Source organism: Gossypium arboreum, chromosome 2, assembly GCF_025698485.1.
Source record: "Gossypium arboreum isolate Shixiya-1 chromosome 2, ASM2569848v2, whole genome shotgun sequence".
NCBI lineage: Eukaryota > Viridiplantae > Streptophyta > Magnoliopsida > Malvales > Malvaceae > Gossypium > Gossypium arboreum.
Genome location: NC_069071.1, coordinates 9236351 through 9252983, shown reverse-complemented (window position 1 = coordinate 9252983; position 16633 = coordinate 9236351). Strand labels below are relative to the sequence as shown.

At 30.5% G+C, this 16633-nt stretch overlaps 1 protein-coding gene and 1 pseudogene across 1 annotated transcript; both read left to right on the top strand.

Moving 5' to 3' along the window:
* Positions 1 to 5401: 5401 nt before the first annotated feature.
* LOC108462882 (indole-3-acetic acid-amido synthetase GH3.17-like) lies at positions 5402 to 9069 on the top strand. Its single transcript, XM_017762794.2, has 5 exons — positions 5402 to 5592; positions 5701 to 6122; positions 6214 to 6315; positions 7484 to 8289; positions 8364 to 9069. Exons 2-5 carry the CDS (start codon positions 5845 to 5847, stop codon positions 8918 to 8920), a joined length of 1743 nt encoding a protein of 580 aa, XP_017618283.1. The 5' UTR covers positions 5402 to 5592; positions 5701 to 5844; the 3' UTR covers positions 8921 to 9069.
* Positions 9070 to 13690: 4621 nt separating this feature from the next.
* LOC108466669 (indole-3-acetic acid-amido synthetase GH3.17-like) lies at positions 13691 to 16633 on the top strand (annotated as a pseudogene).

The following is a 16633-nucleotide window of genomic DNA, read 5'->3' as shown; positions in this document are numbered from 1 at the left end:
AATTCAAACCAAAACAACCAATACCAATGTTTCACATTCATATAACTAATATTTATATCATTAACATAATTTTTAACTTAATAACTATCATAGCATCATTCTAAATTGATTAAAAACTTCATTCATTTAACCATCTAAATCTTATAATTCATCCTTCACTACCCAAAGAAATATACATATTCAAGTGACTAAACAACACCTATGTACATGCCACCTTTACGCAAAAGAAAAATATACATCACCAAATTTGTGTTGGAGTCGGGATTGTTCTGGATGCTGAGCCGGGACACTTGACTTTTACTAACTTGCGCACGGAAACAACCGTACGCTAAGTATGGATATACTCAGTGGTATTACCATAATTCAAAATATATCATCAATAATAAAAATATAAATATTAAAATACATAACAATTAATTTCTTAAATACTAATTCATACTTTATTTTTATTTGTATTTTCATCATTTCATAATAACAATTCAATTTAATTATTCGTCAATCAATGTATTTTTCACAAACTTGAATTTAAACCACTTATGAACATTTAGCCCATACTTTTCTCTTTCTATCACAATTCCAATTTCTATTCATAATTCAATTTCTCTTTTTTTTTTTCAATGCCTTAAATTCACATCTCAATTTTTCACCCTATTAACGTAACTCGGACTTTGGCGGATACACGGATCCAACCAAACACACCAATATGGCACCCAGTGCCTCGTCGGATAGTTCGAAGTAATAGTTGACACCCAGTGTCTCATCGGCCTAGCCAAAGTAATGTTGGTACCCAGTACCTCATCGAATCTATCCGAAGAAATTTAGTGACACCCAGTGTCTCATCGACTCGGGGTCGAAGCATCCCTGAACACTTCTAATCCTATGGCATGCCAACTATATCCAACTCAGCCCGACTAGTTAATAGGGTATTCAGTTCACTTTCTCAATTCTATATCACTTTCAATTCACAATTCAAATCACCATTCATTTTTCAATAAATACACTTTTCAAATAATCACATATTCCATAATTCACTTATTCTATTCAATTTAATTCAATTTGCATCACTTTCATTTTCACTCAATATTCATATCAATTTCACATACTTACCTCAAGTCTTACTTACCATACATAACAATTAAAAATTCAGCAATCAATAATAATTAAAATTCGAATTATAGTAATACACACCGTAATTCTCCCGTTTTAGTCCTCGATGACTTTCTCCTTTCCTTTTGATGCTGATGCTTCAGGTTCTTTGTTGGCTACGAAAATAATAGTAATTTACATTATTATTTACAGCATTAATTATAATAAATAATTAAATTTCTAAACAATTCCTACCTTATTCCCAATTTAATCCCAACTAAACTTAATTATTTTCTTAATCCAATTCACTCTCTTTTCTATTCAAATTTTGTCTAAACTTATATTTAACTATAAAATTTCCTGCATATTTCCCTAATTTCAAAATTTCTTCAATTTAGTCCCTACAACATAAAACTTATAGCCTAGTTTACAATTTAATCCCTTAATCAATTCTAACTTATAATTCATTCAATTAAATCCCTAATTCCATAATTTGTCCAACATGAACCATATTTGGAAACATATGAACTCTTGAACTATCAACTTAATTTCATCAAAATCTTGTTTCAAAGCTTCTAAAACATCAAGATTAACTGAAAAGGACTTAATTAACTTACCAAATTAACTCCAAGCTTCAAATCCTTAGTTTTCTCTTTTATTTTTCTTTCCCTTTTTCTTTCTCTTTTTCTCCCCTGCTTCCCGTTGTCAATTCTGTTTCTATTCCCTTTTGTTTCTTTATTTCTCTTTTATATTTATTTGCTTTACTTATTTAATTAGCATATATTATAATATATTTATTTTAAATATCTATTTTAACATCATTTACATATTTTACAATTGAACACATATTTAATTCTACATTTGTACCAATAATTTTATTACATTTGTCATTATTTAATTTGTTTCTCAAACAAAAATCTCATAATTTAAAATTTTAATTATTTAATTAACAAATATCTTTTTACTTAAATTATAAGTAATTTAGTATTTAAATTACAAATGTACCAATATAATTTTTACACATGTATATTTTATTACCATATATTTATCAACTATTTAATTTATTTAAAATATAATATTCATTAAATAATCATAATAATTATAAAACCATAATAATAATTTTAATATATATAATACATACATTCAAGAAAAATCTTGATTTTTCTTCCATTTGCCGCCTCAATTTATGTAAATGGCTTAATTGTCATTTTGATCCTTTTTATTCTCTATTACTTTAGAATTAAACTTTTACCCCTTTTTCAATTTAGTTCTTTTTGCTAATTATTCTAAATTAAGCTAATTTCACCTAATTAAATCCTAATTAGACACACCACTAGGCTCATAAATATTTTTAATAATTATTTTCGAACTTATTTCACTAAGACGGAGGCCTTATAACTCACTTTTCCGGTGCCCGTGGATTTTGGGTCATTACATATAGGTTGTTTTGGCCAATGTTGGCATATAAGGGTTTTGTTGAGACTAGCAATTTGAATGGTTTGTGTTTGGTATATTTTGATGTGTATATAAGTGGCCTTATCATATTTGTTATGTGTTTGATATGGTAGAATGAAAGACAGTAAAATGTGGTGATATTTCATGTTTAAGACTTGATTTGGCTTGTTTTGAATGTCTTATTATGGTTTGTTGATGTGCAAATTGTTGTGTTTAGGTTGGTACCAAATTGGGTGAGAAATGTGGCTTGGAAAATGACCTATTTTTGTTCACACGGGCAAAGACACAGGCATGTGTCTCAACCGTGTGTAACACACAGCTAGGTGACACAGCCATGTGTCCCCTGTATCTTTTAAATTGCGCAAGTAGTATGATTTCACGGCCTAGCACACGAGCGTGTGGTTTGGCCGTGTGACCCAAGTCAGAGAGTTACACTGGCACAGAAACGGGCTAGGACACGGCCGTGTGTCCCTATTTCGAATGCCTACACGGCCTGAGACACGGGCGTGTCTCCTAACCGTATGAGTCACACGGCCTGGCCATACGGCTATGTATCCCCTGCAACTTTGAAAATTTTCAATGTTTTCCAAAAAAAATTTTGAGTACTCGATCTAGTCCTGACTTGTTTCTAACTTGTGTTTTGGGCCTCGAGGACTCATATAAGGGACAATATGTTTGATTTCAATTGGTTTTCGATTGATTTCTTATATGAATGCTATATTATATGAAATGTCTGACTAATTGATCTGTAAACTCCAGTAATGCTCCGTAACCCTATTCTGGCGACAGATTCGGGTTAGGGGTGTTACACTAATGGATCACTGTGTGTCCAAAGGAACTTTGTTGAGCCAATACAAAAAACCTAGTTGCATTAAATCTGAGGAAGCCATGAAGATATTAGATTCAAGAGTGATAAGAAAGTATTTCAACCCCAAATCACCGTTATAATTAGTTTGCATCATTTCTTGTTTAAAAACTCGGGAGAATAATCTTTTTTACTTTATTGTGTTAGTGTCAAAAATGTTTGGCAAAATTATTGATATCTTGTTTTGAACTCAAAGTTATAACCTTTTCTAACATAATGTTAAGTAAGGGCATTCAATCATATAAGCATACCATGTTACCTTTGCTTCATGATATCTTGCAAGCCAAGAAAGTCCTTTGAGATTCAAGTGCTTGATTTATCTAAAACACAGGCGTAGTGAAATATTTCCAAGTACATCAAAATTCACTCATATGGGATGTCAGAAAAATCGTTGACTTTGGGTTATATTTTAGGCAAACCTTATTCTCTTTGGATTATATTTTAGATAAACTGAGAGTATTTCTACTTTGTTTATTCAATTGGATTTAACTATTAACTTATTTAAAAATTTGATTTTTTTTTATGAATTACAAGAGGAGGGAAAGTCCTAATAGTAATGCGACTAGTGCGAATCGAATGCATGCCACACCTAGGGCGTAGTGAAATATTTCCAAGTACATCAAAATTCACTCATATGGGATGTCAGAAAAATCGTTGACTTTGGGTTATATTTTAGGCAAACCTTATTCTCTTTGGATTATATTTTAGATAAACTGAGAGTATTTCTACTTTGTTTATTCAATTGGATTTAATTATTAACTTATTTAAAAATTTGATTTTTTTTTATGAATTACAAGAGGAGGGAAAGTCCTAATAGTAATGCGACTAGTGCGAATCGAATGCATGCCACACCTAGGGCGATGAACACCTTGATTATCAAGCCAACATGGGGTTCAAAAATTTTATTTTTTAATCACTCTAGCAGTTTATAGTTTTGTGTTCTTTGATGTTTATATATTATGAGCCTTTTTGACACATTCGCTTGTCTTGTTGTATGCCTTATGGGTTTTACAAATCTTGTTTGGTTTATTTGGTATGTTGTCTCCTTTTTGGGAGGTTTTCAATGACTACATATCATATATAAAATGATTAAATTATGCATTAAGTTCCTATATTTTTCATGATTTTGGAATTTAATCATTATACTTTTTAAGGAATTTAGTTTTTTACTTTTTAGATTTTAAAATTTAAGTCCAACTATTAATACTTTTGAGATTACTTAATTAAATTCGGGTTCATTAAAATGTCAATTTTTAATTATATTATTATCAAATGAGTATTTTTTATTTCAAAATGTCACATTAACAAATTTACAAAAAAAATTATAGTGTTTTGAATTTAAAAATCTGAGAAGTATGACTAAATTTCTGAAAATAAAATTATAAATTTTAATTTAAAATTTATAAAAAGTACAAAACTTATTACACATTTTAACCATAAATTTTAGAATTTTTTTTATTTTAGGAATTTGTAAAGAAGGTTAATTATTACACAATTATTACTCAAAATTTATTGAAGTAATGAAAATCGATCGCACAAAATCTTTTAGAAAACGTATTTTAAAAATAAATTTCCTTCCACCTATTTCAAAAAACAAAATATAATATAGTAATAAACTCTTGCTTGGGTACGCTATCCTTCCAATACATATCATATGCAAATTTCAATTTTTTAATTCTAAAAGTTGGTAAAGATTCTTCAAAAACTAATAATAATAAGTTGGTAAAGAGACTTAGACCATCACAATTTCGCTCTTCAATATTTAAAAAAAATTATTTTAACTTTGCATTTAATTTTTAGTTAAATTATATGGATACGATTAGATACTGTAATAAAAATATTTTTATTATTTTATATATATCTTTTATGTTAAAATATTCAATATAAATAAAAATATTAATATTTTTCATTAATATATAAATTTGTTTTACTTTCTTACCCCATTATAAATTTATAACTATATAAGACAATGCATTAACTATTTTTTTTCTTTCTTACACACCATTAACTATTTTTTCTTTCTTTCTTACGCAGCATTAACTATTTTTTTTTCTTTCTTATGTAGCCCTTTTATTTTCTTCCCCATTTACCCCTATTTTCCCTTCTCATTTACCATCCTTACCTTTGCTCTGTATTTCATTTTCTGCAAAAAACCCAGCATCATCATCTTCATATAAGCGAATCAGGTATGTTAAAAATCTCATAAATTATCACGATTAAATGTTAAAGTTCTTTTTTTCTGTTTACTAAAGTTCTATTCTTGTATATGGGTTTTTTTTCCGTTTCTGATTCAGGCCAAAGTAAAGTCCGGGAGTGTCCTTTTTTGACACGCTTCAAGGTGTGTCCGGTACGTTTCCGGCCGTGTCGGCAGCGTGTCCGTGTTGGACACCAGTACGACACTGGTACGAGGGGATTTTCCCCGTGTCGGTGCTTCCTAGATGGCAATGAATGGGTATGAAGGTGGGTTGAAGATGATTGAGGAACTGACCACAAATGCTGGGCAAATTCAAGACAAGGTGTTGAGGGAAATACTAAGTAGAAATGCAGGAACAGAGTATTTAAGGGGATTCCTCCATGGTCAAACCGACAAGCAACTCTTTAAGAAAAATGTTCCCATAGTTACTTATGAAGATCTCAAGCCTTACATAGATAGGATTGTTAATGGGGAGACATCAGATATCCTTTTAGCTGAACCCATTACAGGGTTCTTTCTAAGGCATGCATGAATTTGTTGCTTTGGTTCTGTGTGTTTTGGGGCATTGTTTGCTTCCTTCTAATAGTTCTATCATCTGTTTGATCAAATGCAGCTCTGGGACTTCAGGCGGGCAGCCAAAGCTGATGCCTGTCACTGCTCAAGTTGCTAAAAAGTGGGAATTATTTCGTGGCTTGTACGAGTCTCTTGTGATAAAGTAAGGAACCCATCCCTATTTTCTAGTTTTTCTTTCAGCTACTCGTGAAATCACACTGTTTACTTGTTCATCCATGACCTGAACACAACCATATATAATCGGATCTTTAATTAAACTAGGAAAAATCCACTTATACCCAAAAAAGTTTTATACTCTTCTGTATATATTTGTACGATAAATATTTTAATAATTTAACTATTAAATTATCGATATAATTACACTTAAAATTTTTAAATAAATATAATATTTCAATCATATCGATCTAATCATTTTTCACCATTTTTTAAACTTTTAATTCATCAAATTAGTTTTTATTCTTGTCAATGCCTGAGCCAGTTGTGTGTAATAAATTTATAATATTTTTTATAATATTAGTTTTTGTTTAAAATTTTCAATTAATTTCTTCAAAAATCATTAATAAATTGGAAAAATAATGAAATTAGAAAATATTTTTAAAAGTATTTTAATATTAAAATATACAAAATTCATCATAGTTTAAATATTAATATTAATTTAATATTTTTTGGTAATTTTCTTAATTAATAAACTTTTTAATATTAATATTTTAAATTTGTATCACTTCGCTTGTGACACTAAAATTAATAAATTTTTTAATAATTATATAAATTAACATGTTAGGTTATATCATAGTATATTATAAGGCGAAGTTAGAAAAGTTTTTGGGGTAAAATTAAATTGTATATTTTACGATGGTAAAATATAATTTTATTATTTTAATAGCTTATATGTTTATAATTTTAAAAGATTAAATCAAATTTTTAACATTTTGAGGGTCAAAGTACAATTTTATCATTATTAATTTAAAATTTTATAAACTATAAAAGGCCTAATTAAAAATTTTCTATTTTAGGGGCTGCCCTGGTATATAACATGGTATATTATATCAACAGTAATTATATTCGAACAAAAAAATCAATAGTTACTATATAGTTATATATTATAATATGAATTACCATATTAAGGAAATACATGTAGTATCAATATATGTATAATGCACCATGCAGATAGTAACACTCGAATTTAGTGAATACTACTTGTACATATATTGATATAATATGCATAGTTGCTGTTCTTGCTTTTTGCATTTACAACAGCAATTCAGTACTCCTAAAACTAACTATCTGCCTTTATCCGTCTAATTTTAAAGGCACATTGTTGACATCAACCAAGCCGGTAAAAGAATGGAGCTTATGTTTGCCAGACAAGAGATTGAAACTCCTAGTGGCCTCATGGCAACATCTGTTACAGCCAGCATATTCAAGGGCAGTGGATTTAGAGCCAGTTTACCTAAGCTTTACACAAGCCCCAGCGAGACCATCTTTTGTCCAGACCCCAACCAGAGCTTATACTGTCAATTACTTTTTGGTTTAATCCAACGAGAAGAGGTTGTCATGATTGGTTCATTCTTTGCATCTACGGTGCTAAGAGCTATCAAGTTTCTAGAAAATCATTGGCAAGAGCTATGCTATGACATAAAAACGGGTCGATTAAGCCATCAGATTACAGACTCTAGATGCAGAAATGCAGCATCATTGGTCATGAAGCCTAATCCAGAACAGGCTGACTTGATAGAGAACATATGTAATTGTAAATCATGGGATGGAATAATCAGAAAGCTATGGCCTAAAGCAAGGTACATTGCTGGCATCTGTACGGGTGTTATGAGACAGTATACTGCAGAGCTCGAGTTCTATTCTGGAGGGCTTCCTTTAGTTTCATCTTTATATGCTTCCTCAGAAGCTTTTTGTGGGATTAACATAGAACCTCTATGCAAACCTTCTGATGTCTCCTACACATTTCTCCCTAACATGGCTTACTTCGAATTCCTTCCTGTGAAGAATGAACGCGATGAATCTATTGAAATGAAAAGCAACAATGAAGATACTGAACTTGTTGATCTTGTAAATGTGAAGCCTGATCAATGTTATGAACTAGTTGTCACAAATTCTACAGGTAAAACTTCCTCCTTGGAATTTAGATAATGATCTAATCTAGTTTGATGATATCCCTTTCTTTGTTTCTTTCAGGATTATACCGATATAAAGTCGGAGATGTTCTTATGGTGAGTGGTTTCCACAATAATGCACCTCAATTCCAGTTTGTGGAGAGGAAAAGTGTTGTCCTAAGTGTTGATATGGAAAAAACTAGCGAAACTGACCTTTTCAAGGCTGTAACAGAAGCAAAAGCTCTTCTCGATCCACTCGGGTTCATCTTAACAGAGTACACTAGCTATGCTGATACTTCTTCCGTACCAGGTCACTATGTCTTATTTTGGGAGCTCAAGGAAAAAGAAGACAAGCATTGCAAAGAGCTTGACCCAAAAATAATGGTAGAATGTTGCTTTAGAATGGAAGAGTCATTGCATTATACATATAAAATCTATAGGAAAAGGAACATAATAGCAGCTTTGGAGATTAGGGTGGTAAAGCAAGGAAGTTTTGAGGCACTAATGGAGTACTGTGTGTCCAAAGGAACTTCATTGAGCCAATACAAAAAACCTAGTTGCATTAAATCTGAGGAAGCCTTGAAGATATTAGATTCAAGAGTGATAGGAAAGTATTTCAGCCCAAAATCACCTTTATAATTAGTTTGCATCATTTCTTATGTTCAAAAACTCATAGGACAGTAATTTGGATTATGCCTTGTCACTTTCATGTTTAATGTCACCTTCATTTGTTTGTAATGTTATTCGTTTTAAATCTATTGCTTAAAGACAGTTTGACTGTTTTTGCATCCGTATGTATGATCTATGCTAGTCGATTTTTTTGGTATTGAAACATACCAATTCCAGATTTTTTTTTCTTACAAAAATTCACTTGTTTGGTTTTTTAAAATATTTTTTATTTTTGTGTATCTTGATTTTTTTAATAATTTAATTTTAAAATAAAACGTGTTCATTAATTTAAGCCATTGACTCTAATTAATAATAATTTCATATGTTTTAAATATTTATATACATTTATTAATTGTAAAAATATTGGATATTAAATATTTATAAATTTAGGAAGGTAATTGATTATTTGCTTGTTTGTGTAATATATATGTTATTAACTCTTTTCTTTTCTTTTCTTTTTTTTAAGTTAAGATAGTATTTGGAAAGCTATCTAATAATTGAATTTGAGTGTAATTGCTTGTAATACACATGAATGGCATATTTTGGTAACTATTGTAATTAGTGTGTCTCACTAAATTGGGTTCTAGTCTCCTAAGAATAAGTCGTTCACCCTTGTGAATGGGCTACTCACTCCCTTCAAAAAGGCCTTTTCCATCCATCTTCATGAACAAGCCACTCACTCCCCAAGGCTCCGGCACTTTTAGTGCGAATACTCCTCTTAATGTGAACATACCCTTTAGGCCACCAAACCTTACCCGAACACAACAACCATGTACCAAATTCAGAAAGAATGATTGAATGATTTATCATCATGTACATCCCCTTATGCATTCCACAATGATGGCTTATTGGTAGTAGATTTACCATGTCAGCACTACCTACCATATATACTTTTAGCATGATGAAAAAGGGATCAATCGTTAAATACTCATAGTAATCCTATAGTCCTGAACATTTTCCTTCTCCTTTGGGTTCTCAACCTTCTTACTTTGCATACCTCCTTTGGCTCTTCACCTTGTTAGGGTGAATCGGCCTTTCTCAACACCATCACATCCTTGTGAACAGGCCACCCTCTCCTCAAAGCACCCGCTTTTCTAGTATGAACACTCCTCTTGATGTGAACATGCCCTTTAAGCTACCAAACCCTACCTGAACATAACAACCCTATACCACAATTCAAAAAGAATGATAAAATGAGTCTCATCATGTACATCCCCCCATACATTCCACAATGATGGCTTATTGGTAGTAGGTTTACCATATCAGCACTACCTACCATATATACCTTTTAGCACAATGAAAAATAAATCGACCCTTAAAAGACTCATAGTAACCCTATAGTCATCAACATTTTCCTTCTCCTTTTAGTTTTTAGTTTTCGTACTTTGCATGCCTCCTCTGACCCTTCACCTTGCTAGGGTGAATTGGCCTTCCTCAACACCATCACAACCTCTTTCTTGCCTCTCCCTTTGTTGATATCCTCGTTAATAAAGTTTTAAGTATGATTTTCTTGCCATAAATAACAAAAACAACAAAAACATTTTAAATATGATTTTCTTGCCATAAATAACAAAAACAACAAAACAAAGTTTTAAATATTAAACAACATGCATTAAAATATAATTAAAATTTAAAACTAAAATTTCAACACAAATTACAAAATAATATAATTGCATGCGAGAATCAGATGTAATAATATTTTTTTAAATATATTATAAAAATATTTTTAAATATGAAGATTTTCAGTATATTTAAATTACATTATTGACTAACAATCTAATCATTAAAGTTGAAAATAATAAATCAAATACTAAAATGGCATCAACTTATAAAAGAAAATGTAATCATTTTTTTAAAGCTTTTATGTAAACTACGTAATTACCGAGGGCTTATGATATTTTTATATTGAAAACTGGATTAGATTAAAAATCGACCTAAGGACAACAAAATGAAGCAAGGGAAAAAAAGAAAGGAACGTAAGTTTTTCATTTTTATTTTTCAACTACCCCATTACACACGAAAAAAAGAGAAAAGAAATGCCTTTTATATATGGGAAACGTGGAGGGGCTATTTGCAACATAAACCTCTCAATGTTTTTAATTTATTTTATTAAGGGCTTTTTCCTTTTGATTTTCTAATTTAATCCCAAAATTTAAAACATTACCTAATTTTAATCCCTATAAATTTTAATCTTTATATTGTTTTTAAATACAGTTTTACATATGAACAGATATAAACATTCTCTTATAAATATAATTATATTTATTTAAATATTAATAAAGTATTTAATTTTTATTATTAAAAAGTGATAATGATTAATATGGTAGTGTCTAAATTTTATAATAAACACGTTTATTGCATTAATACAACTTATTTTGTCTTTTGAATTAATGTATAGTAGAACCGATTTAGACTTTTGTACTGATCATATCTAATATAATTAAGTTGATGAAGATTCTTTCTTAATAAATAAAAACATAAAGCTAATCATATATCAGTGAAATTTAAAAATTATGCAATAAAAATCAAAAGCAAAATTATTTTAAAAGTATTCCAGATTTGAATCTTAGACAAACAAGATATGATTCCCGACATAAATTTTAACAATTTACAATATAATGTGATATCAACTCACAAAACTTGTTTCAAGTTTGGAAGAGGCATTCATACTCAATTACATTAAATTTTTCTTTCTCATAATTCATTTGTACATTTATATTATTTTATATTCATGCTTAATTTTCATATATTTATATAATTTTAGTATATTAATAATTCATGTTCGTTACATGGCTAATTTTAATAATAACAATTAGATTCATATCATACACTCCTTTAACATAACATGTGATGTTTATCTCTTGTTTTTAATATTATATTAAAATATGTTAAAAATAGATCTACTCCTTTCAGAGAAGTCTTTATAGTGTTGTTTATGGAAATACTGATTCGGTCCCTCAATAACAAAATGTATTGTTCCTTGAGGAGAGCTTTGTCCCCCTCTGCCAAAGAGCCGTGTACAATTCACAAATGAGAGTGCCTTCACCATACGTGGGACATACGACCATCCACCAAGAGGAATGTGTAACACCCCTTATCTGACTTATTAACAGATGCATATAAGGAATGTCCTATTAAATATCTTCCTAAAATTTTAATTAGAGAATCTCAATACTAACTACACTTTACATTTCCTTTGTTAATTTAATCTACTCCTAATCATATTCTTTTTAACATAAATTTCATAATTTAGTACTCTTCACTTTAATGTATCTAATCTTACTAATTCAAGTTTCAATTCTTTTACTTTTACTCAATTATTTTAGTTGAATACTTATGTAATTTGCTCATTTTCACTCCTATATTTTCCAAAATTACTAAATAGACCCTAAAATTCTAGTTTTTCAATTTTTATGATTTAGTCCCTAATGTCCTAAATTTACACTATTTTACAATTCAGTCCCTGGAAATCATATTTTTTTTTCAGTTTAGTCTTAAATCCCAGTTTGCACAGTTTTGCAAAATAGTCTCTCTCTTCTCTTTTTTTTTTCAAAATTTTGACATTTTATAATTTAATCCCTACTATTAAAATCTTATCAAAATTTCCCCAAATTAGTCCTTTAGTTTTGAACCATTGAACTTTAATATTACTTTAATATTTTTCTTTCAGAATTGAAAATTTTCAAATCATATAAATTAGTTCTAAAGCTCATGTTTTAGAATCTTTACAATTTAATCCCTATAATTTCAAACTTTACTATTTTAATCCCTATAATTTCAAACTTTACTATTTTACGCTCAACCTTTCAGTTTTCATATTTCATAATCATATAATTTAGTACTACTTCAACTTTTTAGATTTCACTACACAACCTTTAGAATTCAAAATTTTACAAATTTTACAATTTAGTCCATATTTCAACTTTTATCTACTTAATCACTTAACAAATTGTTTTCAATTTACATCAAAATAGTATTCAAAATAGATATTTATCACATTCAACATGGTAAATACACAATTCCATCATTCAAAATAATTAATTTCATATTGAAATATTTTTAATAAAAACCCCTCACTTTCTTTCAATTATTTAAAAACCATTCACCATTCACTTCATACATAAATATAATACTTCCATCACTTTGAACATAAAAAGATAATCATATACACTTAATTCTTACAATTTCACATCAAATTATACAATCAAATAAATATAACATAATTATTTAAACAACTTACTTTAAATTCTCCACCTACCCATACTCTCTTCCACTTCCAACACCCATCTTCAAGCTTTTTTTTTCCTCCTCAAATACGAACTCTATTTAGCTTCACAAGAAACTTATTTTGCCATGAAGTTATTTTTATTTTTTGTTTTCACTGAAAATCTATGGAAGAATTTTAAAGTTTGAGGTTGAAAGGGTTGAAAAATGGTAAAAGAGGACCTAAATGACAGAAAATGAAAGTTTGACGAAAATGAACTATGAAAAACGAGGGAGAGAGGATGAAATGATAATGGATGATATCCTTTATTTATTTGTGACTCCATCTCTTCTTCTTTTGATTCATTTTCACTTTTAATTCTTTAACTTTCACCTAATTTCAAATAATTTTTATTTTTTAGCAAACCAAATTTTAATTCACTCAATCCATTTTCTTGATAAATTTACCATGTACCTTATTGGAATAAATTTTGGAGTATTAAAGAAAGGATGTCTCGCTACAATGGAAACGTTCCCCTCCGTAAACTTAAACTGTAAACAGTTCTCCGCGAAAGATGGACAAAACCCTCTTTATATACAATACCTTTCATTATTGATAGACCGAATTGATGTCCGACGATACTTCTAACACTCTCCCAAAGTAGCTGATCCCGCCTCAACAAATTATTATTATATTTTCCTATGTGATAAAAAGAACTTATTATATATTTAGCATCCCCTCCCCCTGTTTGGATATCATCCTTTAACAGTCTAGGAGTCAGTAATAGAGTTGATGGCAACAAATGGGTATGAAAGTGGATTGAAGATGATTGAGGAACTGACCACAAACGCTGAGCAAATTCAGGACGAGGTGTTGAGGGAAATACTAAGTAGAAATGCAGGAACAGAGTGTTTAAGGGGATTCCTCAGTCAAACCGACAAGCAGCTTTTTAAAAAAAATGTTCCCATAGTTACTTATGAAGATCTCAGGCCTTACATAGATAAGATTGTTAATGGGGAGACATCAGATATCCTTTTAGCTGAACCCATTACAGGGTTCTTTCTAAGGCATGCATGAATTGTTGCTTTGGTTCTGCGTGTTTTGGGGCATTATTTGCTTCCTTCTAATAGTTCTATCATCTGTTTGATCAAATGCAGCTCTGGGACTTCAGGCGGGCAGCCAAAGCTGATGCCTGTCACTGCTCAAGTTGCTAAGAAGTGGGAATTATTTCGTTGCTTGTCCGAGTCTCCTGTGATAAAGTAAGGAACCCATCGCTATTTTCTTCTAGTTTTTCTTTCAGCTACTTGTCAAATCACACTGTTTACTTATTCATCAATGACTTGAACTGAACCATCAATTTCCTTAATTATAATCGGATCCTTCAATTAAAATGGGAAAAATTCACTTATACCCGTGAAAAATTAAAGAAGTTTTATACTCTTTTGTGTGTATTTGTACAATAAATATTTTAATGATTCAATTATTAAATTTATCAATATAATTGTACTTGTTATGTTTGATATCTCTATGGTAATGATTTAATCATTTTTCACTCTTCTATTTCTAAACTTTTAATTCAACAAACTAGTTTGTATTACCGTTAATGCAAAGACCGGTTGTGGATAATAAGTTTATAATACTTCTTTTATAATATACATAGTTGCTTTTCTTGCTTTTTGCATTTACAACGGCAACTCAGTCCTAAAACTAACTATTTGCCTTTATCTGTCTAATTTTAAAGGCACTTTCATGACATCAACCAAGCCAGTAAAAGAATGGAGCTTATGTTTGCCCGACCAGAGATTGAAACTCCTAGTGGCCTCAAGGCGGCATCTGTTTCAACTAGCAAATACAACGGCAGTAAGTTTAGAACCCTTTTGCCTAAGCTTTACACAAGTCCCATTGAGACCATCTTTTGCCCAAACCCCAACCACGGCTTATACTGTCAATTACTTTTTGGTTTAATCCAACGAGACGAGGTTGTCAAGGTTGGTTCACTCTTTGCATCTACAGTGCTAAGAGGTATCAAGTTTCTAGAAAATCACTGGCAAGAGCTATGCTATGACATAAAAACAGGTCGATTAAGTGATTGGATCACCGACTCAGGATTCAGAAATTCAGCATCTTTGATCATGAAGCCTAATCCAGAGCAGGCTGACTTGATAGAAAATATATGTAATTGTAAATCATGGGAAAGAATAATCAGAAAGTTATGGCCTGAAGCAAGATATATTTGTTGCATATGTACTGGCATTATAAGATAGTATACTACAGAACTCGAGTTCTATTGCAGAGGGCTTCCTCTTGTTTCAGCTGTATATGCTTGCTCAGAAGCTATTTGTGGAATTAACTTAGAACCTCTATGCAAACCTTCTGATGTCTCCTACACATTTCTCCCTAACATGGCTTACTTCGAATTCCTTCCTGTGAAGAATGAACGTGATGGATCTATTGAAATGAAGAGCAACGATGAAGATACTGAACTTGTTGATCTTGTAAATGTGAAGGCTGGTCAGTGTTATGAACTAGTTGTCACAACTTGTGCAGGTAAAACTTCCTCTTTTGAATTTAATCAATTAATCAAATGCCATGTTCTAATTTTGCATTATGCTTCATAGTTCCTACATTAACCTGTTAGATAATGATCTAATCTAGTTTGATGATATTCCTTTTCTTTGTTTCTTTCAGGATTATACCGATATAAAGTTGGAGATGTTCTTATGGTGAGTGGTTTCTACAATAATGCACCTCAATTCCAATTTGTGGAGAGGAAAAATGTTATCCTGAGTGTTGATCAGGAAAAAACAAGTGAAACAGACCTTTTCAAGGCTGTGACAGAAGCAAAGGCTCTTCTTGATCCACTCGGATTCATCTTGACAGAGTACACTAGCTATGTTGATACTTCTTCAGCACCAGGTCACTATGTCTTATTTTGGGAGATCAAAGGAAAAGAAGGCAAGCATTGCAAAGAGCTTGACCCAAAGATAATGGTAGAGTGTTGCTCTAGAATGGAAGAGTCATTACATTATACATATAAAATCTATAGGAAAAGGAACATAGTTGGAGCTTTGGAGATTAGGGTGGTAAAGCAAGGAAGTTTTGAGGCACTAATAGATTACTGTGTGTCCAAAGGAACTTCATTGAGCCAATACAAAAAACCTAGTTGCATTAAATCTGAGGAAGCCTTGAAGATATTAGATTCAAGAGTGATAGGAAAGTATTTCAGCCCCAAATCACCTTTATAATTAGTTTGCATCATTCTTATGTTCAAAAACACATAGGACAATTATTTAGATTATGCCTTGTCACTTTCATGTTTAATATCACCTTCATTTGTTTGTAATGTTATTCGTTTTAAATCCATTGCTTAAAGACAATTTGACTGTTTTTGTATCGGTATGTATGATCTATGTTAGTTGATTTTATTAGTATTGAAACTTACCAATCCTGATGAACTTTTTTATTGGTCTAATAACAAA